General features: G+C 44.2%; 1 protein-coding gene across 1 annotated transcript in view; it reads right to left on the bottom strand.

Annotated features, from left to right (window-relative positions):
- Positions 1 to 22,838, bottom strand: part of LOC307219207 (uncharacterized protein) — a 46,826-nt gene that overhangs the window by 6,267 nt on the left and 17,721 nt on the right. Inside the window, exons 13-18 of the mRNA XM_079982207.1 lie at positions 13,983 to 14,303; positions 12,781 to 12,922; positions 7,079 to 7,123; positions 5,495 to 5,622; positions 1,802 to 1,926; positions 642 to 793 (exon numbers count right to left, since the gene is read on the bottom strand). Coding sequence (XP_079838333.1) covers positions 642 to 793; positions 1,802 to 1,926; positions 5,495 to 5,622; positions 7,079 to 7,123; positions 12,781 to 12,922; positions 13,983 to 14,303 — 913 coding nt within the window. The remainder of the gene's footprint in view (positions 1 to 641; positions 794 to 1,801; positions 1,927 to 5,494; positions 5,623 to 7,078; positions 7,124 to 12,780; positions 12,923 to 13,982; positions 14,304 to 22,838) is intronic.

The raw sequence follows: 22,838 nt of genomic DNA, 5'->3' as shown, positions 1-22,838 counted from the left end.
TCTTTTGATTGACTTGATTTTGTCAGAAATCATATATGAAACCTGACATGTTATCAACTATCAAATATTCTTTTTTAAAAAAGTCTACACATCAGTTTATTTTGGGTGGCATCTAACTAAGCCATTCTCAGAGCAAACCCAGGGTTTTAGGTTTTAGACAGCAATAAAGACATCCTTACATAAAGACAGCATAAAATAGTTTATGGTCTAGATTTACAACACAGGTAAAAAATGTGGGTGAATAAAAAAGATCTTCTGGTATTGAAAAGACTGTAAAGCAGGTGCCAGGCGAGTCTCTCTGGAGAAGCTATTACATATCTGAAGTGCCACTGTTGAAAAGTCAAGGGTTTAGGAAACCCCTGAGAGGCATCAGAATTGCTCAGCATCCCCCCACCCCCCAGGAGAGCCCAGGTTGACTTTCTGCAGATTAAATTTTGCAGTTGGGTTCTGCTTGGGGTCTGGCAGCTGGCTATCCATGCCCTGGGGGTGTTATCGCACAAGCCTAACCATATCTGCTCAGAAGTAAGATCCATTTAATTCAATAGGGCTTACTCCCAGGTAAGTGGGGTTAGGCTTGCTGCCTTAGCTATGTACATACAGGTGTAGATCCCTCCACTGAAGAGAAGAACCAAAGGAAATACCTGTGTGGCGATGGGCTATTCTGCAAGCCTTGAAGAAACGGTATCCATGAGGACAGATGCGATAGATTAGATCATTGTGATAGAGAAATGTCTGTATTCTTTCCTGCATCAAACAACTGAGGTCACTAATTGCTTGGACATATGTATTCTTACTAGAGGAGTCAAAGAAAGAGTTTAATTGAGAAGTGATTATTTTTAACAGGCACAATACAAAACAATGTAGTTTATTTATCACACTCAGTCTAACCCCACCTGTCCTCTAAGAAATAGATAGTCTTGCCCACCATCACCATTTTATACTCATAACCACCTTCTGAGGCAAATTAGTCTGAGAGAGCAAATTATCGTGGCTGAGTCCTAACCTAATCACTACACCAAGGAAGTTATGCCTCCTGTCCCTAAGGAGGCAGAATTGTGACTACACCTGAAAAAAACTACCCTGGAACCAACAGTTTCTAGACAACTTCTTTCCGGTCACTAAACCCCATTTTTGTCCAAAGTAACTGTTAGTACAACTGTCAGTAGTGGCAGCAAAACTGCAAGCATTCTTGGTGGATAGTGATTAGTTAGACCCATTCCATTCTGGATTGTAACATGGGACTTGTGAGAGACTGCCCATAGGCCTGGAAAGAACAGGTGCAGGGGTTTCAAGCAGTTTCTGTGCACCTGATGCTCACGTGAATTGGTTCTCACTAAACAATGATTTATACGAGAAGTGATTCCACCCCCCCCCCAATGGTTCTCTGGTTCATCTATAAACTGGAGTTAAATTTTCCCTTGCCTTTACTATAAGTAATAATAATAATAACAACAATTTATTATTTAGACACCACCCATCTGGCTGGGTTTCCCCAGCCACTCTGGGCAGCACCCAACCGAATGTTAAAAACACAATACAGCATTAAACATTAAAAACTTCCCTAAACAGGGCTGTCTTCAGATGACTTTAAAAGTAAGATAGTTGCTTATTTCCTTGACATCTGATGGGAGGGCATTCCACAGGGCAGGCGCCACTACCAAGAAGGCTCTGTAACTTCACTTCTCGCAGTGAGGGAACCGCCAGAAGGCCCTTGGCACTGGACCTCAGTGTCTGGGCAAAACGATGGGGGTGGAGACGCTCCTAAGTCTCTCCCCTCCCCGTCCCCCAGTTCTCATGATACCTGTCAAGCTGGCAATTGCTTTGATAACTGAAGATGCACTTCAGCATGCTGTCCAGTGTCATGGACCCAACATGCTGGAAAATATCCAGTGATTTATCTTCTGAGATCAGCCTTTCCCATTTATCCTAATGTAAGAGAGAAAGGTTTCACATGTCAAAAGTAAATTCCTCAGATGATTAGATTTCTGGCATCCATATTTGAGCCAGCCACCCATGCTGCTGCAATGTCCATATAACCATATGGAGAATGAGCAAGGCACACCATCCATTTCTTTATTTAGTACATGTACAGTTCACGGTAAAAACATTTAGGCAGATCATTCGACGCCCGGGTGATTTCCCCCACAAATATCACAAAATCCCTTGTTGCAATTATAGATTGGAGAGAACGTGGCAGTCATCTAAACACTAGTGGAGCAATCAGATTTGCGTGATTATGATCATGTACAAGCCAACCTAGCATGTGTAGTAAGCAATGAATTCTTATTTTTATATACCGTATTGTGGTAGGATGGTTTCCATTTATTTGTAATGTGGAAGCCCTGGCAATGCCCATCAACCTGGGGTGCATGGCCCCCTCAAATATTTTATTGGGTGGGCCGAAGGGACTTGTGCCCCTAGGAGTTGGCTCCTCTGGTGCCTATATTTTTTCCTGTTTATGATTCACCCCCCCAAAAAAAATAAAATTATGCAACATACAATGTACATATGATCAGTTAGTGAGTTAATAGACTATGCTTATGGCACAAGTAAGGATGGCAGCTGGTGAGCTTGTGGTGTTGTTTGTGTGTGTTGTGGCCTGTATTTTTAACACTATGTCTAAATATAATTCCATGATACCCATTTCCTTTGTTAGGCAGATTTCTGGCTAATACTCCATGACTGTCCTCAGTGAGAGCTAATTGAGAATCAATGTTTGTGCTTGTATGAGGTACCCATCTCAGCTTGGAGGTAGTGGTGACACTCATTCTCTAGCTAAGGGAAGGGTAGGTGTGTTTGGAAGAGGCAGAGGCAAAGCTATGAATTTGTTGAAGGCAGAGTCTCTTTAGGGTGATTTGACATGGAGCCACATATATGGTACCTTGTAGGACTGCCTCGTTGCTTTCCCTGATGCTTTACTTATGTATTTGAAAATAAAGCAAAGGATTTTGAAATGTATTTGAAAATAAAGCAATGCTTGAATCCTTTAATAGTGCTAGTTGAAGACATTTTGCTGAATGAAATAGAACTCTAGAATCCCAAGCCAAACCTCAGGGCCAGTACTAAACAGCTACAAATTCATGTCTTCATCTCACCATCAGGTTGATGCCTGAAGCAGGTACATTCATCTTGCTGCATGAAAGTGCTGGGCTTGTACTCCCTCATCCAAAGGAAATGAAACCTGGTGCTGCTGCCCCTGGAAGTTCCCAAGGCTCAGAGGAGTACAACAAGATGGTTTAAGTTACAGATAGGTAGCCGTGTTGGTCTGCCATAGTCAAAACAAAAAAAATTCCTTCCAGTAGCACCTTACTAAGGTGATTGCTACTTAAAGACCAACTAATACCAAGAACTGACTTAGTTGGTCTTTAAGGTGCTACTGGAAGGAATTTTTTTTGTTTTGAAGATGGTTTAAGTTTGTGAATAAGCTATGAGTAGGATCAACATTTCTGATCAAGGTTTCCAAATTCTAGGTTGGTTGGTACCTGGGCACAAAGTGCAATTGCCATGCTGGAATAGTTTAACCCAGTGCTTTTTTTTCCTTTAAAAAAAATGTTTTGGACTTCCGGGTCGGCGCCATCGCTGAATGGCGGACTCCCTCCGAGCTCCGGAGGGAGTCGGCTGGGTAGGGGTCGGGTCCTGCCGTGCCGGCGACGCGGGGACCCTCAAAAACCATGGGCGGAGATGCCCATGGACTTGGTGACTCGGCGGGCACCGTTTGCGCCCCCCCGACCCGCGAAGGAGCCTTTTTAAAGGCTGCGGAGCGGGTGATGGGGGGGTGTGGTGCTGTGAGTCCAATGCTTCCCCTGCCCAGCGAAGCCGCATGCCATTCGGCGGAGAGCAACGACTTCTTCTTTGAAAATTTCGGATTTGGACTAAAAGGAACAACCCGTGAGTAAATTGATTGGACTTAAAAGGGAAATTTGATCTTTGAATTTGGAGCGAGCGGGGGGAGTGCAAAAAGGAAGTCCGCCCCCCCCTGTTGTAGATGGCTCAACGCAAGGATTTGACAACTAAGATCGAGAGATGAACTTGTTTACCTGAAAAAAATTTTTAACTTCACGAAGGGAAATTACAATAATTGTGCTGGAGGAGAAGACTGATTTGTGGGAACTAAAATGCAACCCCCCCCCCTGGGAACGATCCGCTATGAGAGACTGGTGAAGAGACACAGAAACTTTGACAGCTGTCAAAGTAGCTGTCAAAGCAGGAAAATAAAAGAGAACTTTGTTACGATGGCTTTGCTGGTTAGATTTGTTACAATTTGGACATAAATTATTGGAAATAAAGGCAACAAGTTATTTGACTTTTGGGTCTGATTTTGAAAGAAATTAAGTTACCATATTCCCTCTAGAGGGAGGCTGGGACATTGCAACAGTAGCAGCAAGTGGAAAAATACTATGAATTTGAGCAGGATCTGTTATCTCTTGGGAAAGCTGCAAAAACGAAGCATTATTTTGTCTACAGAGGTTTCTATACTAAAGGAGACAATGGATTTATCTATTGAAGAAAGGAAGGGATTTGACGCAAGTTATGTTCCTGAATAACAAAAGCCTCTGTGGAGAACAAGAAGTTTCTGAATTAGAAGGTTTCTGCAGCAGAACAGGAAAAAGCAACCTGAGGAATAAGAGCTGGACCAAATTTGAAGCCGGAGTATTTGGAACATCCAGACTTTAAAAGGACCAAGAAATAGAATTTAAGTTAGACTCTTAAACATAGAGGTCTGGATGGAAGAACAATGACTTTTTCTGAGTGTTTTTTCGAGATTGGACTTTCTGAAATTAAAAGCTATCAAAAGATGGCAAAGTGGAGTTGAGATATAGACGTGGATACACCAGGCTGGCAGTAGACAATGGATGAACTTTGGGGATTGGAACCGGGGAATGGGGGGGGGGAGATTTGGAATCCAAAGGCTGTAAAATTATATATTATTTCTTTCTTTTCTTTTTTCATGTTTGTTGTTTGAAAATAGGGGAATTCGTGGAAGGGAAATGGGGTCGATCTTAGGGAATTATATAAAATATAAGGAGAAATGGTTCATTAAGATAAATAAGATAAATTAATTTGGAATAAATGGGTTATTTAAAATTACAAATAAGGTTTTAAAATTTGGGGTAAGAATCTGTGGAATCAATTTAAGGGAAATGGAGTACAAGAGGGGGAGGGGGGGAGTCCGGGAAAGATGCCACTGAAACCAAGTGTAAATCATATTTGTTTTTTCTTTTTTTCTTGCTATCTTTCCTTTTTATTCTGGAAAATTTTTAATAAAAAAAAATGTTTTGACTCAAGAAAATCACCATTTTATAGTTCAAAGCAAGGAAAATAAATACAGTAAATGGACAAAAGTGCAAAGATTCACAAAATGTTTAGGGGTATGTGTACCCCTACATACCCCCAGAAAAAAGAACTGGTTTAACCACAATACTATTGGCTTAGATCTTCTATTAGATATAAGAGAGAGGTATTTTTGTTTTGTTTTTTTAAAAAAAGCCCTTACCAGCATAACTTTGGTGGAATCGACCATCAGTACCACATATGACTTTAAAATATCACTGTGAAATGCAGGAGTCAACAGTCGCCGGTGCTGGAACCATTTGGGCCCATCTAATACCAGTAGCCCTTTCCCTAATATGGAACGAAAAAGCTAGTCAAATCTCTTTTTTATTAGTAATCTCTGCAGAACGTGTCTGGACAGAGGCATGCTAAAAAGATTTAAAATTCCATGCCGAAACCCATCTAATCCTGCAACTAATACGTCTGCATTTTGTACTCTCAATAAATGGTATACAGAGATTGTTGGCATTAATGCGGATCATCACGTTGATCTCCACCCTGCTACCACAAAGAATTCAACCATGACAATTTCTGGAATTGCAGAAGAAAGGAGTGGCACAGACAAAAGGAGACACAGCAGTCGTGATGGCGGACTTTAACACAGGAAACAAAGGGGTATACTTTAATAGGAATTGGATCTATGCTTGTATTGCAGTAGGGGCTTCAATCTGAACAGGGCATTATTATACAAGATACTTAGCATAATGGTTAGTGACATGCACTGCAACCTTATCCAAAGTTGCTCATACGTTGTCTTCCCAAGAAGATTACCGGTACTCAGTTCTTTAGAATAGATGCTAGTGGTCTAACGTAAACAAAATGCATTGCATTAATGGAATGTGAATAGCTGCCCTTCCCCTAATGAGGTCAGCCAAGGGACAGAAAGTCCAATGAGAAATGTCTAATTTGCTTGAAAGAGCAATAAGAGCTTAAATCCCCTTGGCACTTCTGAGGTATGTTGCTGTCACTTACATTAAATGCAAGGACCAATGCAATAAAAAGTTGTACATATTCACAGCAGTGACGGGAGGAGGAATGACTGCTGGGAGGAGTGCAGAAAGAAGAAAAGCCATTGTACACCTGCATCAGCACAACCGGACATCTTCGTCTGCCCCATCTGCAACAAAACATCTCTCTCCTGTTTTGGTCTCTACAGCCACAGCAGGCTCTGTAACTCCAACAGTTTGACTTCATCCCCAAAGGCGCCCTCTTCCATTGCTTCCGAGACAGATGGATCCCAATCAACGTTTCTCTTATTTGGCTGTTCTTTGGAACTCAGTGTTCTGATTTTATGATATACATTGATAGTATGCCATGGGTAGAGTATATCACATGAGTAAACTCCTTGTTCGCATTTAATCAGGGATAGCACCACAAGAAGAATCCCTAAGTTAAGTTAATTCATCTAACTCTGGAGTCCCCGGTGTGGCACCTGTGGGCACTATTGGACCCTTGGTGCCTGCTAAAGCTCCCTCACCATCCCATACTCGCTTGCTTTTTTTAAAAAAGAGATAACCTTCCCCCCTTCACCCTTTTCTTTGTGTGTTCCTTGTTTTAGGCTGTGTGCAGGTCATTTTAAGGTTGTTCTTTTCTTTTTGGAGGGACTGTTCTGAGCACCTTCAAATTTTTCTTCTGTGAAATGGGTATTTGGGGGCAGTTCCTTACCATTTCCAGATGTGCCCTAGGGCCTAAAGAAGTTGGAGATTCCTGATCAAAATGTAATAACCAAAAGCATAATGCTACTTACCGATCCATGGGAGAAAAAAATTGTAGAAATCAAGAGCCTTTGGATCTGCAACATTCAGAAAGGATGAGTGCATTGAGCAATGCAGAAAAAGAGAGCAGGATATTTTTAAAAAAATAAATAAATAAATCAGTGGGTCTATTCTGAGTATGGCTAACATTGGTTGGATACAACCATTAGTGGACAAGTAGCAGAGGGGTGTGGGTGGCGCAGTGGGTTAAACCACAGACCCTAGGGCTTGCTGATCAGAAGGTCAGCGGTTCAAATCCCTGCAACAGGGTGAGCTTCTGTTGCTCAGTCCCTGCTCCTGCCAACCTAGCAGTTCAAAAGCACAAAGTGCAAGTAGATAAATAGGTACCGCTCTGGCGGGAAGGTAAACGGCGTTTCCGTGCGCTGCTCTGGTTCACCAGAAGTGGCTTAGTCATGCTGGCCACATGACCCAGAAGTTGTACGCCGGCTCCCTCGGCCAAAAAGCGAGATGAGCGCCGCAACCCCAGAGTTGGTCATGACTGGACAGGGGAAAGCATAGCAAAATGGAATAAAGGATGCAAAATGCTGAGAGCTGGCTAAACTAGTAGAAATATTTTTATTTTTATTTTTATTTTTATTTTTATTTTTATTTTTATTTTTATTTTTATTTTTATTTTTATTTTTATTTTTATTTTTATTTTTATTTTTATTTTTATTTTTATTTTTATTTTTATTTTTATTTTTATTTTTATTTAAGGAACTCTTATGAAACTGCAAAATAAAATAAAATATTATCATGGAAAACTGATGGCTTATTATTGCCTTTCCCCCTTTTGTTATTGTAGTTTCATTTCCCCCCTCTTATCTATATGTTGTTGTTGTCCTTAAATCTATAAAAAAAAGTTTTTTTAAAAAAAACACACCACACAATCATATAATTTATAATTAATACCCCTCCAACTTAACATTCTATTTGGGGTTGCTTTCTAAATATCATGTTGACACACATGCTGAATTAATGACTAAGGATATGACTTTTTAAAGCGCACACACATGATGCTGATCATGATGCTCTTGTACATCTATTTTCATCACAAGGTGGACAAGCATCAGAGCCAGAAGTAGGGAGTTCTGCTTCCAGAAACACTAACTCATTTTCCTCTTCCACACTCATACATGATTTCAGGCATGTCCAAAGTCTGTTTTGGAGGCCTAATCCCGCCTGCCGGTCAGTTCAATCCAGCCCCCACAGGCAGTTCCTCCCCGTAGAAGTGGCGGAGCTTCATGCTCCAGCACCGGGGGCATAGAGCAGGTGGGGGCAGGGCTGGCGCACATCCCAGGGGCATGGTGCACGAACCTTAGGGGCGTGACGCACGTCCTGGGGGCGTGGCACCCACCAGGATCGCACTGCCAGGGGCGGTGCGCTCCCCCCTCCTCTTCCTCCACCAGTGCCCCGTGGTTCAAAAAAGGTCAACAACTTTGGTCGGCCCTCATGCATGTTCACTTCATCAAATCTGGCCCTCTTTGAAAAAAGTTTGGACACCCCTGCATTATCTCCTCCCTCTCTCACACACACTCAAGATACTCATACATGCTGTCATAGGCATATGCCACACATGCACTTCCAAGAATAAATAGGGAGAATGAAATGCTGTGTCCAGATCTTTAACAATGTTTCTCCCTCCCTTTGCATCTCCTCAGTGAAATGAGGAGATCGAAACATCGCTGAAGATAAATAGAGAACTTTTCTCCTTTCCTCTCCTGCAAAACTTCCATACTGAGATATGAAGGCATAAAAAATGTTGTTGCCTGCTCTTCAAGAAACACATAGAGACGATGTTTCCCTTCCCTTCCAATCATCTCCATGCTGATATGATGAGGAGGAAATGTCATCGACTGATTTCCACTGAAAATCCCCTTTCCTCCAGTAATCTGAAATGTAGGCTCCTATAATCAATCTATGCTCTCTCCCTTTTTTCATCTTTCCTCTCTGGCCTTCACTTTTCACATTTAAATATATCTCTGTTACATTCCTGAGTTCATTTTGGACTTTTACCATCAAGTTTAATCAATTTAAGCTGTTTTTTTTAATCCCTGGGATACTTAAAAAAAAAGGTTTTGCTTTTCAAAATTGGCTGTTCTGAGTTGTTGGATGGGGTCTCAACTCTGCTACTACTTCTGCTGGCTAGGGAAGGAAGGATCTGTCAAGTTTGGTTCTCTCCATGTTTCATTTTTCCAATCTGACTTTCAGTTATCCACACATTGCTATTTGTATTTTAATTTTTTAAAATAAAAATCCTCACGAAATTTCATCAGCATTTTAGTGCGAATTTCTCAGAGTAAACAAATTTTATATGCAGTTTTGATGAACGTACACATTTCTGCAAGCCATCCCGTAACATTATGCATCCTTGTTGTTATTTTCACTAATACCTTCACTTTTATGCACACTTTCCCCTAATATATATTTTTAATAAACATCTGTTAGAATACTGCATTGCAAAAATTCAGATACCTGCAAATTTCAAAGGATAGCCATGTTTTGGTTCACAAATTCAGAAACTGCAAAATTGATAATTTGGTTTTAAATGCCGACAGAATCCAATTTCTTCAGCATCTCTATAACTAGCTCCCACTGTCTTGCTAGATCGATCATGCAAGATCTTATCAACCGAAGGCAGAAGTAACAGTGAAAACAGCTGGAGGCAACAGAGGAAGGTGTGCCAACTGCTGCTACAGAAGTTCTGTTAATTAAGAACTAGGAATTGAAACCAAACAGAATTTGGCAGACAGCTCTCCAGAAACTCCTCAAAATACATAAGAATAAGTAAGGGGCACTTGGAAAATGCTAGGAAAGCTGTGTTGTTGTTTAAATGAAAACCATTTTGCCACCTCATATATTTAGTAAGGAGCTGAAAACAAACATACGAAGCCCACTGGTTATTCCTACAAATAAATGTTAGGAATAATAATGTTGTAGAAGGTATAAAAGACTCAAGAGCTGAAATGACCTTCAGCTAAAGTAGTGGATTGGAATCCTGCGGTTATCACACCACTTCATAACAGAGTCAGGTTTCTTCTCAGAAAACCTTATTATAAAGCTTTCTTTCAAAAGCTGTTGAAGTGGTCTGGCAAACATTTCCCAAGCACACAAAGTATTAGCTTTCTGCTCAGGGCCAGAGGCAGCAGTTGGTATCACTGGAGAACTCACACCCCAGTAAAAGGCCCGCTGCCAATTCCTGGAGCCTCGTGGCCATCTTCTTCTTCTCCTCCTCCTCCTCCTTGCTATTACTGCCTGATCATCTGATATCTCCAAACAAGCAATTTGCTATTACCGCCAGATCATCTGATATCTCCAAACAAGCAGTTTAGGATTAAGGACAAGGAACATGCCTTGTGTTTTCTTTCTCTGGAAGATGGTGCCAACTGAGCCCAGAAGCACAGGGAAGTGAGAGGACAGTAGTGAAATGGAAGAGCAGGTGGGCACACTCAGGGAGCAAAGCCCAAGGGTTCCCACAAAACCCAGAACTGGCACTGATTTTACTGAGCGATATAGCAGATACAAGAAGCATATCAACCACATAAAACATCTGTCTTCTGTTGCGCTAGCCAAACCCACTGAAGGCCTAGTCAACCTGGCCTGATATGAGTGAAGCTCTTGCTCCGAATCTGTGTAAATTATTATGCTTTTAGCTAACATGGAGGTAGAGAACGGTGGAATATGCAAGTTACACCTTGATTAGATGCCGACAAGTCAAATCTAAAAAGGCCACACGGCATTGGCATGACTTGGAAGGAACCCTAAGAAAAAGACAAAGTGCCATCAACAGGGGGAAGTGTCAGAAGAATCACAGGATGATATTTAAGCCAGGCAAACTGATGTTTCAGTACGATAAGTTAAGATCATGGTTTTGTTCCATGTTTTAGAGACACTTTCCGCTTTTGGCCAGATGCTTAAGAAAAACATTTTCCACATGGCATTTATGTAGCAACTATAGCATGTGTAAACAAAGAAAGAATGCAAGGGCACACTGGGACCATCAATCATTTGTTTTTCAAGCGCAAGAGAAAAAAAATTATTGCATATGGAGAAAAGGGGGGAAGAAAAGCAGATGAGAACCATCAGACACAGTTAGCTCCAACTGTGCTAACTGTAGACAGAGCTTTAAATAAAAACTCACTGAACAATAAATAGGCAGCAGGATGGATAGCTCAGCTGGTTAGAATGTGGTGCTGATAGGGCCAAGGTTGCAGGTTCAGTCCCCATATGGGACAGTTGCATATTTCTGCATTGCAGGGGTTCAACTAGATGATCCTAAGGGTCCCTTCCAACTCTATGATTCTATGGTGCATGTTCCAAGGACGAAGCCTTGGGCTGATTTCTGGCTTGTTTCCACCTGGAAATTGAAGGGCTGGTCATCACCCCTCCTCTGCTGAAGAGGTTGCATTTGGTTGTCGTGATCCCTTGTTGATCCGTAGATATTTTTCCTGTTGTGGCTGTCACACTATGGGCAGGTGTTTTTTAACTATAGACATTTACATTGCCTCTGTAATCACTAAAATGGAATTGTAGCTTTTCACCTTTGAGGTCTGGATTTCTGTTCCTGATTACACTATCTGTACAATCCTAGCCAACCTTTCATGCTGAGCTGTGTTGGGTATGTGGCTTTTCATAACCATAGGCTGGTAGGAATACTTGGTAGTTCTACCATTGACCTAGACCAGGGAGGAAGGGCAAAAGAAGATTCAGCATCGATGCCAATAGAACAAATTAAAGGGTTGCAATAGAAGAGTGCCAGGCCTACTCTTCTTTTATTATAAAATAATATGCCTTTCAGGTAAGGTTGGGCTTGCTGCAAATTTAAGGCAAGTTTAACAAGTAAAAACCTGCAAAATGGTATGAGAAAATATGATAGTAAGTGGCACAGAGACTAACACTCAGAATGATTCAAAGAAGTGACATGGTTATAGCTTCCCCTGATCAACGAGCTCTTTCTGGAGTTTCAGCACCATGTGCAACCCCTGTATCTCAGAGGTAATTTCCCTCTCAATCAATTAGCATTTGTGAGACTAGTTAATGTTTGCTATATCATATATAATTCTATAGTGATACTTGCAATACTTTTGGCACCTTCCTGGATTTCCTGGGCTAAAATGGCTGTTGGTTTTGTTTTATTTGGTTTTGTTTGGTTTACAATATAGTTGTTGGTTTTGTTTGGTTTGCCAAATAGAAAAACAAGTCAGTCAGGCTACTGGCCTAAAGGGAACAACTTCAGAGGGGAGTGATGAGTGCAGACATACCTAAGGGAAGGGTAATAGCTCAATGGTGGGGCATCTGCTTCACATGCAGAAGGTCCCATGTTCAATCCTTGGCTTCTCCAGTTAGGATTGAGAGAGACCCAAGTCTGAAACCCTGGAGAATCACTGACAGTCGATGTAGTCAATGCTGAGCTAGATGGGCCAATGGTCTTACTCAGTATAAGCAGCTTCCTATGTTTCTACAGCTAAGCTCTTACAACATAACAGTGATGAGAAACCTGGGCTGCTCCAGATGTTGGACTACAACTCCCATCATCCCTGACCATTGGAATGTTGACTGGGGCTGATGGCAACAGAAGTCCAAGAACATCTGCAGGGCCACAGGTCCCCCATCAATAGAGCTTAGCTACCAAATGACACTGAGTGTACAGATAGGAGATGTACAGATATTGCCTTAAAATGGGCCATTTCGTTACCTCCTCTGCTGTATACAGCCTTGGCGTAATCTGGATGGTAGATATTGAGAAACCCCAAGAAAGCTCCAAACCACAAGGAATGACCCTTGGGATATCTCTCCGACCAGGACACCATTGTGGTAAGTTCTCCAATTCGACCGAGCTGTGGCAATTGGGGACAAAAATAAAATCAATGCTATTATAGTCAACTAGGTGTGGGCTTCCCACTGTCCAGGCCATCTCAGGGTCTTAAGGCGGCCTGATAAACATTACATATAAAGATGGTCTCAGAAGCTTTACACTGGTATAACCAATTCTACCCAGCCTATATCCACATAAAATATCATGAAGTAATGACCATATTCCCACAAAGTAACATACAAGTTTTTTAGTTTTCCAAAGTCTTTGATCAGGCATGAGATGAAGCTGATTCCTAATTCCCAGCTCTGTATCTGATGCAGATCTGCATGAGCAATCAGAACAAAGAAGTGCATACGCTCTTAGACCCCTAAACAAGTTTTGGGCTACTGCATAACATAGATCTCCATGACCAGGGCTCCATTTCCTTGGAGAGTCAGCATTCTCTCTGATCACAAACATTTCAAGCCTGCTTTACAGCACAAAGTCCCCAGGCCATCGAGGATCTCTCACTCCACAATAAGCATTGGGCTGCTTCATAGCATGCTTATCAGATACCTTCCAAAACTATCCCCTTAATCCTGTAATTTGTACCCCATTTAAGTTTCTCTCCTAAACCTAGTACTTTCCCCCAAACAGCAACAGCCTGGAAGCAACCTCAGTGTCATGGCGATATATCCCTGTGTTAGAATTAAATCACTAAATTCCTATAATGTGAGAAATGATTTCATGTAGTGTATGGGTAGGTTGAATAGGAAGTGGGTGCTGAACCAGAAGGCGACAGCACCATGGCTCTGGACAAGCAGCTTCTGGGGTAAAGTACAGATAGGCACTTCTAGCATTCATCTCATGTCTGCCTCTCTGTACATGAAATTACATCCTGCTTTATAGGAATCTAGCTCACATTCTAACACATGGGTCATGGCACCATAATATGTACTTTGCCCTTTGCCGCCCGCATTGTAGTTGCTCACGAAAAGTCTTATGTACCAGCAATGGCAACAGCACTACATCTGTTTGGCACAAAACATTACAATCACTCACTTTTTTTCTGAGTTCTACTAGATGGGATGAAGAAGTCCTACCTCATTGGTGTGTCCATAAAACCAATGCTTCGGTGGCCCTGGGAAGCTCTCCAAAGATCTGATCAGCTTTTGCCTCCTTTGGTATAGCCAGATGACTTTCAGGAGCACGCTGACCAGACAGAAGGTAGCAGCTGCATAAAAAAACAGGTAAAGGTTTAACCCCAGTCCAGGCAAAGCGAGTTGCATTTTGCTCAGTATGAATTCCCTGGAAGCAGCTTCTGGGGCTCTTTGGTTGAAGTATGGCTGGATGCAGCTCGTATGCAATCCTGTAGTAAGGCTATATATGAAACAAATAGGCGGGGACACCTTAGATATCATATTTCAGCAGGCTGGAATGAAGTGCAGCACCACTTCCAAAGTGAGCAAACAAACGGGGAGGGAGGAACAAAACACAGGGGTGGAGATCAGCATTTTACCGATTATGCTATAAATAATATCACTACAGCTCAGCGGATTAACCTGAGTTAATCCATCAGCCTTTATAAAGCAAGGGCTCTTGGTGGCTTTGCCTAAGGTGTGGAATCTCAGCCACTGACTCAGACAAGGGCTAATTGCAAAAGCATTCTGTTTGCTTTTAGGGTTCAAGTTGGCGGATAAACGATCCATTGTGATCCAAGGCTCTGCTTAAGTTCTAGCGCAGTGTGAATGAGCTAAGCAATGTAAGGTGCAAGAGGCTGATCTCTATTCTTAACATTTACCATGCCTCCCTCCACCCAAGAATCAGATTGGGTGGGTGTTGGAGTGTGGTTGCAAAGGATACAGGTGCATCCATCCGTTAAGGCTGAACTCAAAAATAGAATCCCATGGAACTTCATAGCAAGAGATCAAACACATTACCACTTTCTGAAACGACAAGGAAACAGGAATAGAACTACTGAAGGCAGTACAGTGGTACCTTGGTTTAAGAACAGTCCAGTTTAAGAACAATTTGGTTTACAAACTCCGCAAAACTGGAAATAGTGTCTTGGTTTGAGAACTTTACCTCGGTCTAAGAATGGAATCCGAACGGTAGAAGGGCACCAGCGGCGGGAGGCCTCATTAGGGAAAGCGCGCCTCGGTTTAAGAATGGTTTCAGTTTAAGAATGGACTTCCGGAATGGATTAAGTTCATAAACCGAGGTACCACTGTATTTCTAGTTCCCAAACCAGCCAATTTGTCAAGAAGGAATGCAGCTGATGAGAGACCAAGGAGAAATTTCAGGGCCACATGCCCCCTCTTTCTCTTCTGTTATAAGTCATCCATCAGAACAGCTAAACCAGTTTCTGTGCTGAACCCAGACTGAAATAAATCTAGATTATCAGGTTCATCTAGCAGTTTTACATAGGGTTGACAGGTTTGAGGATGTAACATGAAATTTCAGGGCTTTATCCTCTTTCATCTTACTTCTAGAGGAAGAAGGAAAAGCTTAGTTGAGGACAAAAACTTTGAGGACAGAATAGTTTTGTTTGGCTTGGCAATTTTTTGCTATATCTCTGTCCCCATGTTCATAAGGCTCTATCCTGAGCCACCAGACTCTGCTCTCTGACCCAATAGCTGCCATATTCCAAACACATTAACCAGGATATGCCCTTGGATTGATTGGTTGGTTGGTTGGTTGGTTGATCCACCCTGGGATGCTGGTGTTCCCAGGCTCCAATGATGATTCTCAGAATCTGAGCCTCAGGGAACAGGGTGACCTAATTTCATACCAGGCTCTAGCAGTTTTCAAAGCAATTTATCCTGCGGTTTCTCCTGAAGAACACTATTTAGACAGCATTGATCTTATGTTGTTAGTGTGTAGGTAAACCTATAAAGTTATATATAGTTCGTTGAGGATGAGTTCTTGCCTGCTTAATTCATGAAAGGAGGCCAGAGAGCACTGCACCAAGGATTCCCTGTCTGAGCTGCTTCAGGTCGTGGCGGATTTTCTCCTGGAGACACCTAGTTTGGTTGTCCTAGGCGATTTTAACATCCATGCCGACACGACCTTACAAGGGGCTGCTCAGGACTTCGTGGAAAGCATGGCCTCCATGGGGCTGTCCCTGAATAAGTTTGGCCCAACTCATAGTCATGGACATGCCTTAGACCTGGTGTTCACCTCTAGTGACGTGGGTGGTCTGACACTAAGTAAAAGTGAAACAAAAGAAGTGCCATGGTCAGATCACTTCCTGGTGCAACTGGACTTCTCCGCGACCCTTCCCCTCTGCAGGGAGGTGGGACCAATTCGGATGGTCCGCCCCCGCCACTTAATGGATCCAAATGGTTTCCAGAGAGTGGTAGGGGATGCTTTATCCCATGTTGATGGCCTTTCAGCTGATTCCCTGGTGGCCCACTGGAATGCGGAGTTAACCAGGGCTATCGACTGTCTGGCTCCGAAGCACCCTCTCCGATTGCATGGAGCCCGGACAGCTCCGTGGTTTTCTTCGGAGCTGAGGGCGATGAAACAATCGCTGAGACGGCTAGAGCGTCGGTGGCAAAAAACTCACTCCGAATCTGACCGGACACAGGTTAGAGCTCAACGTCAAGCCTACCAAGTGGCGATAGCGACGGCGAAGAAGACTTTCTTCACTGCCTCTATTGCATCTGCAGAAAATAGTAGCAGGAGGAGTCAGGTGGTTCGTAATTTAACGGAACTGTGATGGCCTGGGATTCCGATTCAGAGGCTGAACCAGAGGAATCCCAGCCTGCATAGGAGTCCCCGCCTCCAGGGCCGGCTGAATTGGGGCAGGGCCTGGATTCTGAAGCGCCTGCACCTGTGTTAGATCCTCAGGAGCAGGCACCAGGTGATCCCACTCTGGCTCCAGAGGTGGTTGAGGACTCAGTGCCTGCAGGTGAGTCTCCCCCTGGGCCCAGTAACCCTTTAGCCTCTCCTGAACTGCAGAGACTCAGGGCAGAGAGGCGAAGGGAACTGGTTGCTCCCAGGAGGAGTGCTCGCCTTAAGGCCAAGAGAGGCGGGTCTCCTGGGGGCCGTGACCGCCCCTAGCCTCAGAACAGATAAAGGGCAGTCGGCCCAGTCCCAGGTTGTGGGAGCAACGTCGTTGTTGAGTTCCTGTTCATGCCCGGACCCAGACCTGACTCTTCAGTGCTCCTGTCCCCGCCCGGCTTCCTGTTTCGGACCTCGCCCCGCTCCTTGTGGACTGATTCCAGGCTAGTGACCCAGGACCGGACTTTGACTACGCCTACGGTAACCTTCCCCCCGGGATCAGCACAGAACCACCTTTACCACCGGGGCCTTGTAAAGACCCCAAGATCTCCCGCAACGATTTTGCAAAGTTTTTTGCAGATAAAATCACTCATATTCAGAAGGAGCTAGACACCACCGTGGGAGCAGTGCCGGGGCTGGAGAGTGCTAGAGCTCTGTCTGGTCAAGTTGCATGGAATCAATTTCAATCCGTTACCCCCGAGGATGTGGACAGGCTGCTTGGACGTGTGAAACCAGCCACCTGTCTCCTGGATCCTTGCCCATCCTGGCTAATAAAAGCAAGCCGGGAAGGGCTGGGCGATGGGCTCTGCGGGGTGGTGAATGCTTCCCTTTGTGAGGGAACATTCCCAGATCCGCTGAAAGAGGCGGTCATTAAACCGCTTCTTAAAAAACCATCTTTAGACCCGGCCAGTATGGCCAACTATCGCCCAGTCTCAAATCTTCCTTTCTTGGGCAAGGTAATTGAGCGTGTGGTTGCTGAACAACTCCAGGCACGCCTGGAGGATGCGGACCATTTGGATCCCTTCCAGTCGGGATTCAGGCCTCATCATGGGACTGAAACTGCCTTGGTCGCGCTGGTTGATGATCTCCGGCGAGCTAGGGACAAAGGTGAGAGTTGTTTCCTAGTTCTGCTGGATCTCTCAGCGGCCTTTGATACAATCGACCATAACATCCTTCTGGACCGTCTAGAGGGGCTGGGAGCTGGGGGCACTGTTATACAGTGGTTTCGCTCCTTCCTCCTGGGCCGTGTTCAGAAAGTGGTGGTGGGGGATGAGTGTTCAGACCCCTGGGCCCTCACTTGTGGGGTGCCTCAGGGTTCTGTCCTCTCCCCCCATGCTTTTTAACATCTATATGAAGCCGCTGGGAGAGATCATCAGGGGGTTTGGACTGGGTGTCCATCAATATGCAGATGATACCCAGCTCTACCTCTCTTTCAAATCAGAACCAGTGAAGGCGGTGAAGGTCCTGTGTGAGTGCCTGGAGGTGGTTGGAGGATGGATGGCGGCTAATGGATTGAGGTTGAATCCTGACAAGACAGAAGTACTGTTTTGGGGGGACAGGGGGCGAGCTGGTGTGGAGGACTCCCTGGTCCTGAATAGGGTAACTGTGCCCCTGAAGGACCAGGTGCGCAGCCTGGGAGTCATTTTGGACTCACAGCTGTCCATGGAGGCGCAGGTCAATTCTGTATCCAGGGCAGCTGTCTACCAACTCCACCTGGTACGGAGGCTGAGACCCTACCTGCCCGCGGACTGTCTCGCCAGAGTGGTGCATGCTCTAGTTATCTCCCGCTTGGACTACAGCAATGCGCTCTACGTGGGGCTACCTTTGAAGGTGACTTGGAAACTACAACTAATCCAGAATGCGGCAGCTAGATTGGTGACTGGGGGCGGCCGCCGAGACCACATAACACCGGTCTTGAAAGAACTACATTGGCTCCCAGTACGTTTCCAAGCACAATTCAAAGTGCTGGTGTTGACCTTTAAAGCCCTAAACGGCCTCGGCCCAGTATACCTGAAGGAGCGTCTCCACCCCCATCGTTCTGCCCAGACACTGAGGTCCAGCGCCGAGGGCCTTCTGGCGGTTCCTTCATTGCGAGAAGCAAAGTTACAGGGAACCAGGCAGAGGGCCTTCTCGGTTGTGGCGCCTGCCCTGTGGAACGCCCTCCCATCAGATGTCAAAGCGATAAATAACTACCTGACATTCAGAAGACATCTTAAGGCAGCCCTGTTCAGGGAAGTTTTTAATCTGTGATATTTTAGTGTATTTTTGGTTTTTATGGAAGCCGCCCAGAGTGGCTGGGGAAACCCAGCCAGATGGGCGGGGTACAAATAATAAATTATTATTATTATTATTATTATTATTATTATTAAACAGATGAGAAAAAGGTTTTACAGGAATATGCACCCAACACCCCATATGAGCTATTAGAGCTAGTGCTGAGCAAGCTCTCTCTTGCTTCATGCAGAAAGTCACCAGAGCTAATTTGGCTCACATTATTATCTCATTTAAGATCAGCACCATTTTAAGCAAAGGCCAGGGGAAGCAACCTGGAGGCCTGCTAATGCTAACTTCCCCCCACACTTTTCAAAAACATGGGGCGGCAGCTTTTCTCTGTTTATGCTATCAGTAATAATGGGTGCATGGAGTGTTAGGGGGTGGGCAGTACCTCTGGTGGGGGATATGTTGTGCTCCTTCTAGGGTAGTTTGTCTAACTTAGGTCTCCACCCTACACTCAGCTCCTAGAAGCTGTCAGCATGTGACAGTGGCCACACCCCAGGAAATAGCTTCAACTGGCCGGCTAAACCAGAGGAAAGTAGCCAATGAGTCTCAAACCCTCTGTGAGTTAGGGTCTTCGCCTGCATGCAAAGACAGGCTCCAGTGGATTGAGCCAATGAAACCAATAATATGTTCAATGGTCCAGAATGTGGTTACTGCACAGGCCATAGAGGGAAATGAGGGGAAGAGGGGGCTTATCAATCTGGGAAGATATTCCATCTTGGAGAAGGAAAACGCTGATCCTAAACCTCCACTGCCTTCTGGCTATACTCATTCATGAGAAAGACCCCAAGGAAAAGCCCATATCTGCTGCCTTGCACAACCTCTTCAGGAGAAGAAAAGGCTAAGGAGTAAACCCTACACAAATCCAGAGTGGAGCCCCTAAGATGATTGAATGGTGTATTGTCCACTTCCTTCTGGCAATTCCTGCAGCCAAACTAGTGCTCTGCTTTCCTTTGGGCCATATCAGTGAGGCCAAGGGGGTGGGTCTTGTTGTCTGGGTAGCACAGTACCTCCATACACACTGCCCAGGTTTGCGGCCCAGGAGGTCACTTCAGTGCTGCTAATACAGCAAAAACAACATGGTAGGCAGCAGTTAAGAGTTACTAGTTTCAGCAGCCACAGCAAGTTCTGTGATTCTCCAGCCGTTTGACTTCACCTTTGTCTCTTGAGACGGACTGATGCCAATACAGCAATAAAATTATCAGTACAACTCAGCTAGTTAACCTGAGTTAATCATTAAGCCTTTATAAAGCAAGTGCCCCTGATGGCCATGCCTAAGGTATAGAATCTCAGCCATCTTGTCCAGTTGGACAAGAGCTAAATTGCAAAAGCTTTCTGTTTGCTTTTAGGGTTCAAACTGGTGGATAATGTGAATCCAGAATTCTGGATCTTACACAAGACTGATCTGACAACCGTTTCAGAGGCAAATACAAACAAAACAAAAAATAGGCTAGGAGTTTAAAAGGGTGAGGGAGTGAGCTTGTTTGCGTGTACCGGTATGTGGTTGCTTGCCAATTATAAAGTGTCAGGTTCTGGCATTGTCTTCTAATATTCAATCAGATTTCACATCTCAAACAGAGGGCATATTTCCACACAAATTCATTCTAGCCATGTACAGTCGTACCTTGGAAGTTGAACGGAATCCGTCCCGGAGGTCTGTTCAACTTCCAAAACCAAAACGCAGCTTCTGATTGGCTGCAGGAAGCTCCTGCAGCAATATGAAGCCGCGGAAGCCCCATTGGATGTTCGGCTTCCAAAAATAGTTTGCAAACCAGAACACTCACTTCCGGGTTTGTTCAGGAGCAAAAACGTTTGAGTAATAAGCTGTTCGGAAACCAAGGTACGATTGTATCTCAAAAGGTTAATTGAGGGTATTCGATGGAGTCATCTAGACTAACTCCCTGCAATGCAGGAATCCTGCCCGCAGCTGTCTCCAGGTGGGCTTGAATCACCAATGTGTCTGATTAACAGCTTTGTAAAATGCAGTTATGTATGGAAGTGAGAGCTGGACCATAAAGAAGGCTGATTGTCGAAGGATTGATGCTTTTGAATTATAGTGCTGGAGGAGACTCTTGAGAGTCCCATGGGCTGCAAGAAGATCAAACCTATCCATTCTGAAGGAAATCAGCCCTGAGTGCTCACTGGAAGGACAGATCCTGAAGCTGAGACTCCAGCACTTTGGCCACCTCATGAGAAGAGAAGACTCCCTGGAAAAGACCCTGATGTTGGGAAAGATGGAGGGCACAAGGAGAAGGGGATGACAGAGGATGAGATGGTTGGACAGTGTTCTTGAAGCTACCAGCATGAGTTTGACCAAACTGCGGGAGGCAGTGGAAGACAGGAGGGCCTGGTGTGCTCTGGTCCATGGGATCACGAAGAGTCGGACACGACTAAACGACTAAACAACAACAACAAAAATGCAGTTATTATTTGCATATTATGGATTGAGAAGAGAAACCAAATGAATATGGCTTGGATACAGTTACCCATGGAACATTTGACAATAGCATATTCCTTTCAAGCCAATCCTATACATGTCTACTCAAAAGTAAGCAGCACTGAGTTCAATGGGACTCACTCTCAGATAAATGCGTAGAAGACAATGTTCTTTGGTTGGTACGCAGCCAAATCATACTTAGAGTAGACCTGCTGAAATAATAGACTGAAGTTCATTTGGTCTACTGTAAGTAGGACTTAGTTGGACACCAGCCTCTTGATTCTAGGCTCAACATGTTCACATTAACTTACATGAAAACAAAACTATAGCATTTGAATAGCTTCATTCCCCTTGAATGCAGTGGAAATGCAGCTCTACTGCATCTCCATTGCTCTGCAAGAAGGAAAAAATTCAAAACATTGAACCCTTTAACATTGCTCCGTTCAAAAGAATAACTGACACCTCTTCATATATTCTCTTGTACAAACATGTCCAGCTGTTTCGTTTCTCCCTACTTTAAACTGGGAGGGGTTGCTAACACCCCAGAGGACAGGATCACACTTCAAAACAACCTTGACAGATTAGAGAACTGGGCCAAAACAAACAAGATGAATTTTAACAGGGAGAAATGTAAAGTATTGCACTTGGGCAAAAAAAATGAGAGGCACAAATACAAGATGGGTGACACCCGGCTTGAGAGCAGTACATGTGAAAAGGATCTAGTAGTCTTGGTTGACCACAAACTTGACATGAGCCAACAGTGTGACGCGGCAGCTAAAAAAGCCAATGCAATTCTGGGCTGCATCAATAGGAGTATAGCATCTAGATCAAGGGAAGTAATAGTGCCACTGTATTCTGCTCTGGTCAGTCCTCACCTGGAGTACTGTGTCCAGTTCTGGGCACCACAGTTCAAGAAGGACACTGACAAACTGGAACGTGTCCAGAAGAGGGCAACCAAAATGGTCAAAGGCCTGGAAACGATGCCTTATGAGGAACGGCTAAGGGAGCTGGGCATGTTTAGCCTGGAGAAGAGGAGGTTAAGGGGTGATATGATAGCCATGTTCAAAGATATAAAAGGATGTCACATAGAGGAGGGAGAAAGGTTGTTTTCTGCTGCTCCAGAGAAGTGGACACGGAGCAATGGTTCCAAACTACAAGAAAGAAGATTCCACCTAAACATTAGGAAGAACTTCCTGACAGTAAGAGCTGTTCGACAGTGGAATTTGCTGCCAAGGAGTGTGGTGGAGTCTCCTTCTTTGGAGGTCTTTAAGCAGAGGCTTGACAACCATATGTCAGGAGTGCTCTGATGGTATTTCCTGCTTGGCAGGGGGTTGGACTCGATGGCCCTTGTGGTCTCTTCCAACTCTATGATTCTATGATTCTACTCTGTTGCTTCCAAATGAGATTAAGCAATTTTTTCATTACGGCAGAGTAAAATTGGTTTTGTCTGCTTATCTTC

The sequence above is a fragment of the Podarcis cretensis genome, assembly GCF_951804945.1.
Source record: "Podarcis cretensis genome assembly, chromosome: 6".
NCBI lineage: Eukaryota > Metazoa > Chordata > Lepidosauria > Squamata > Lacertidae > Podarcis > Podarcis cretensis.
The sequence above is the reverse complement of the archived record's forward strand: the minus strand, read 5'-3'. Positions and strand labels throughout refer to the sequence as shown.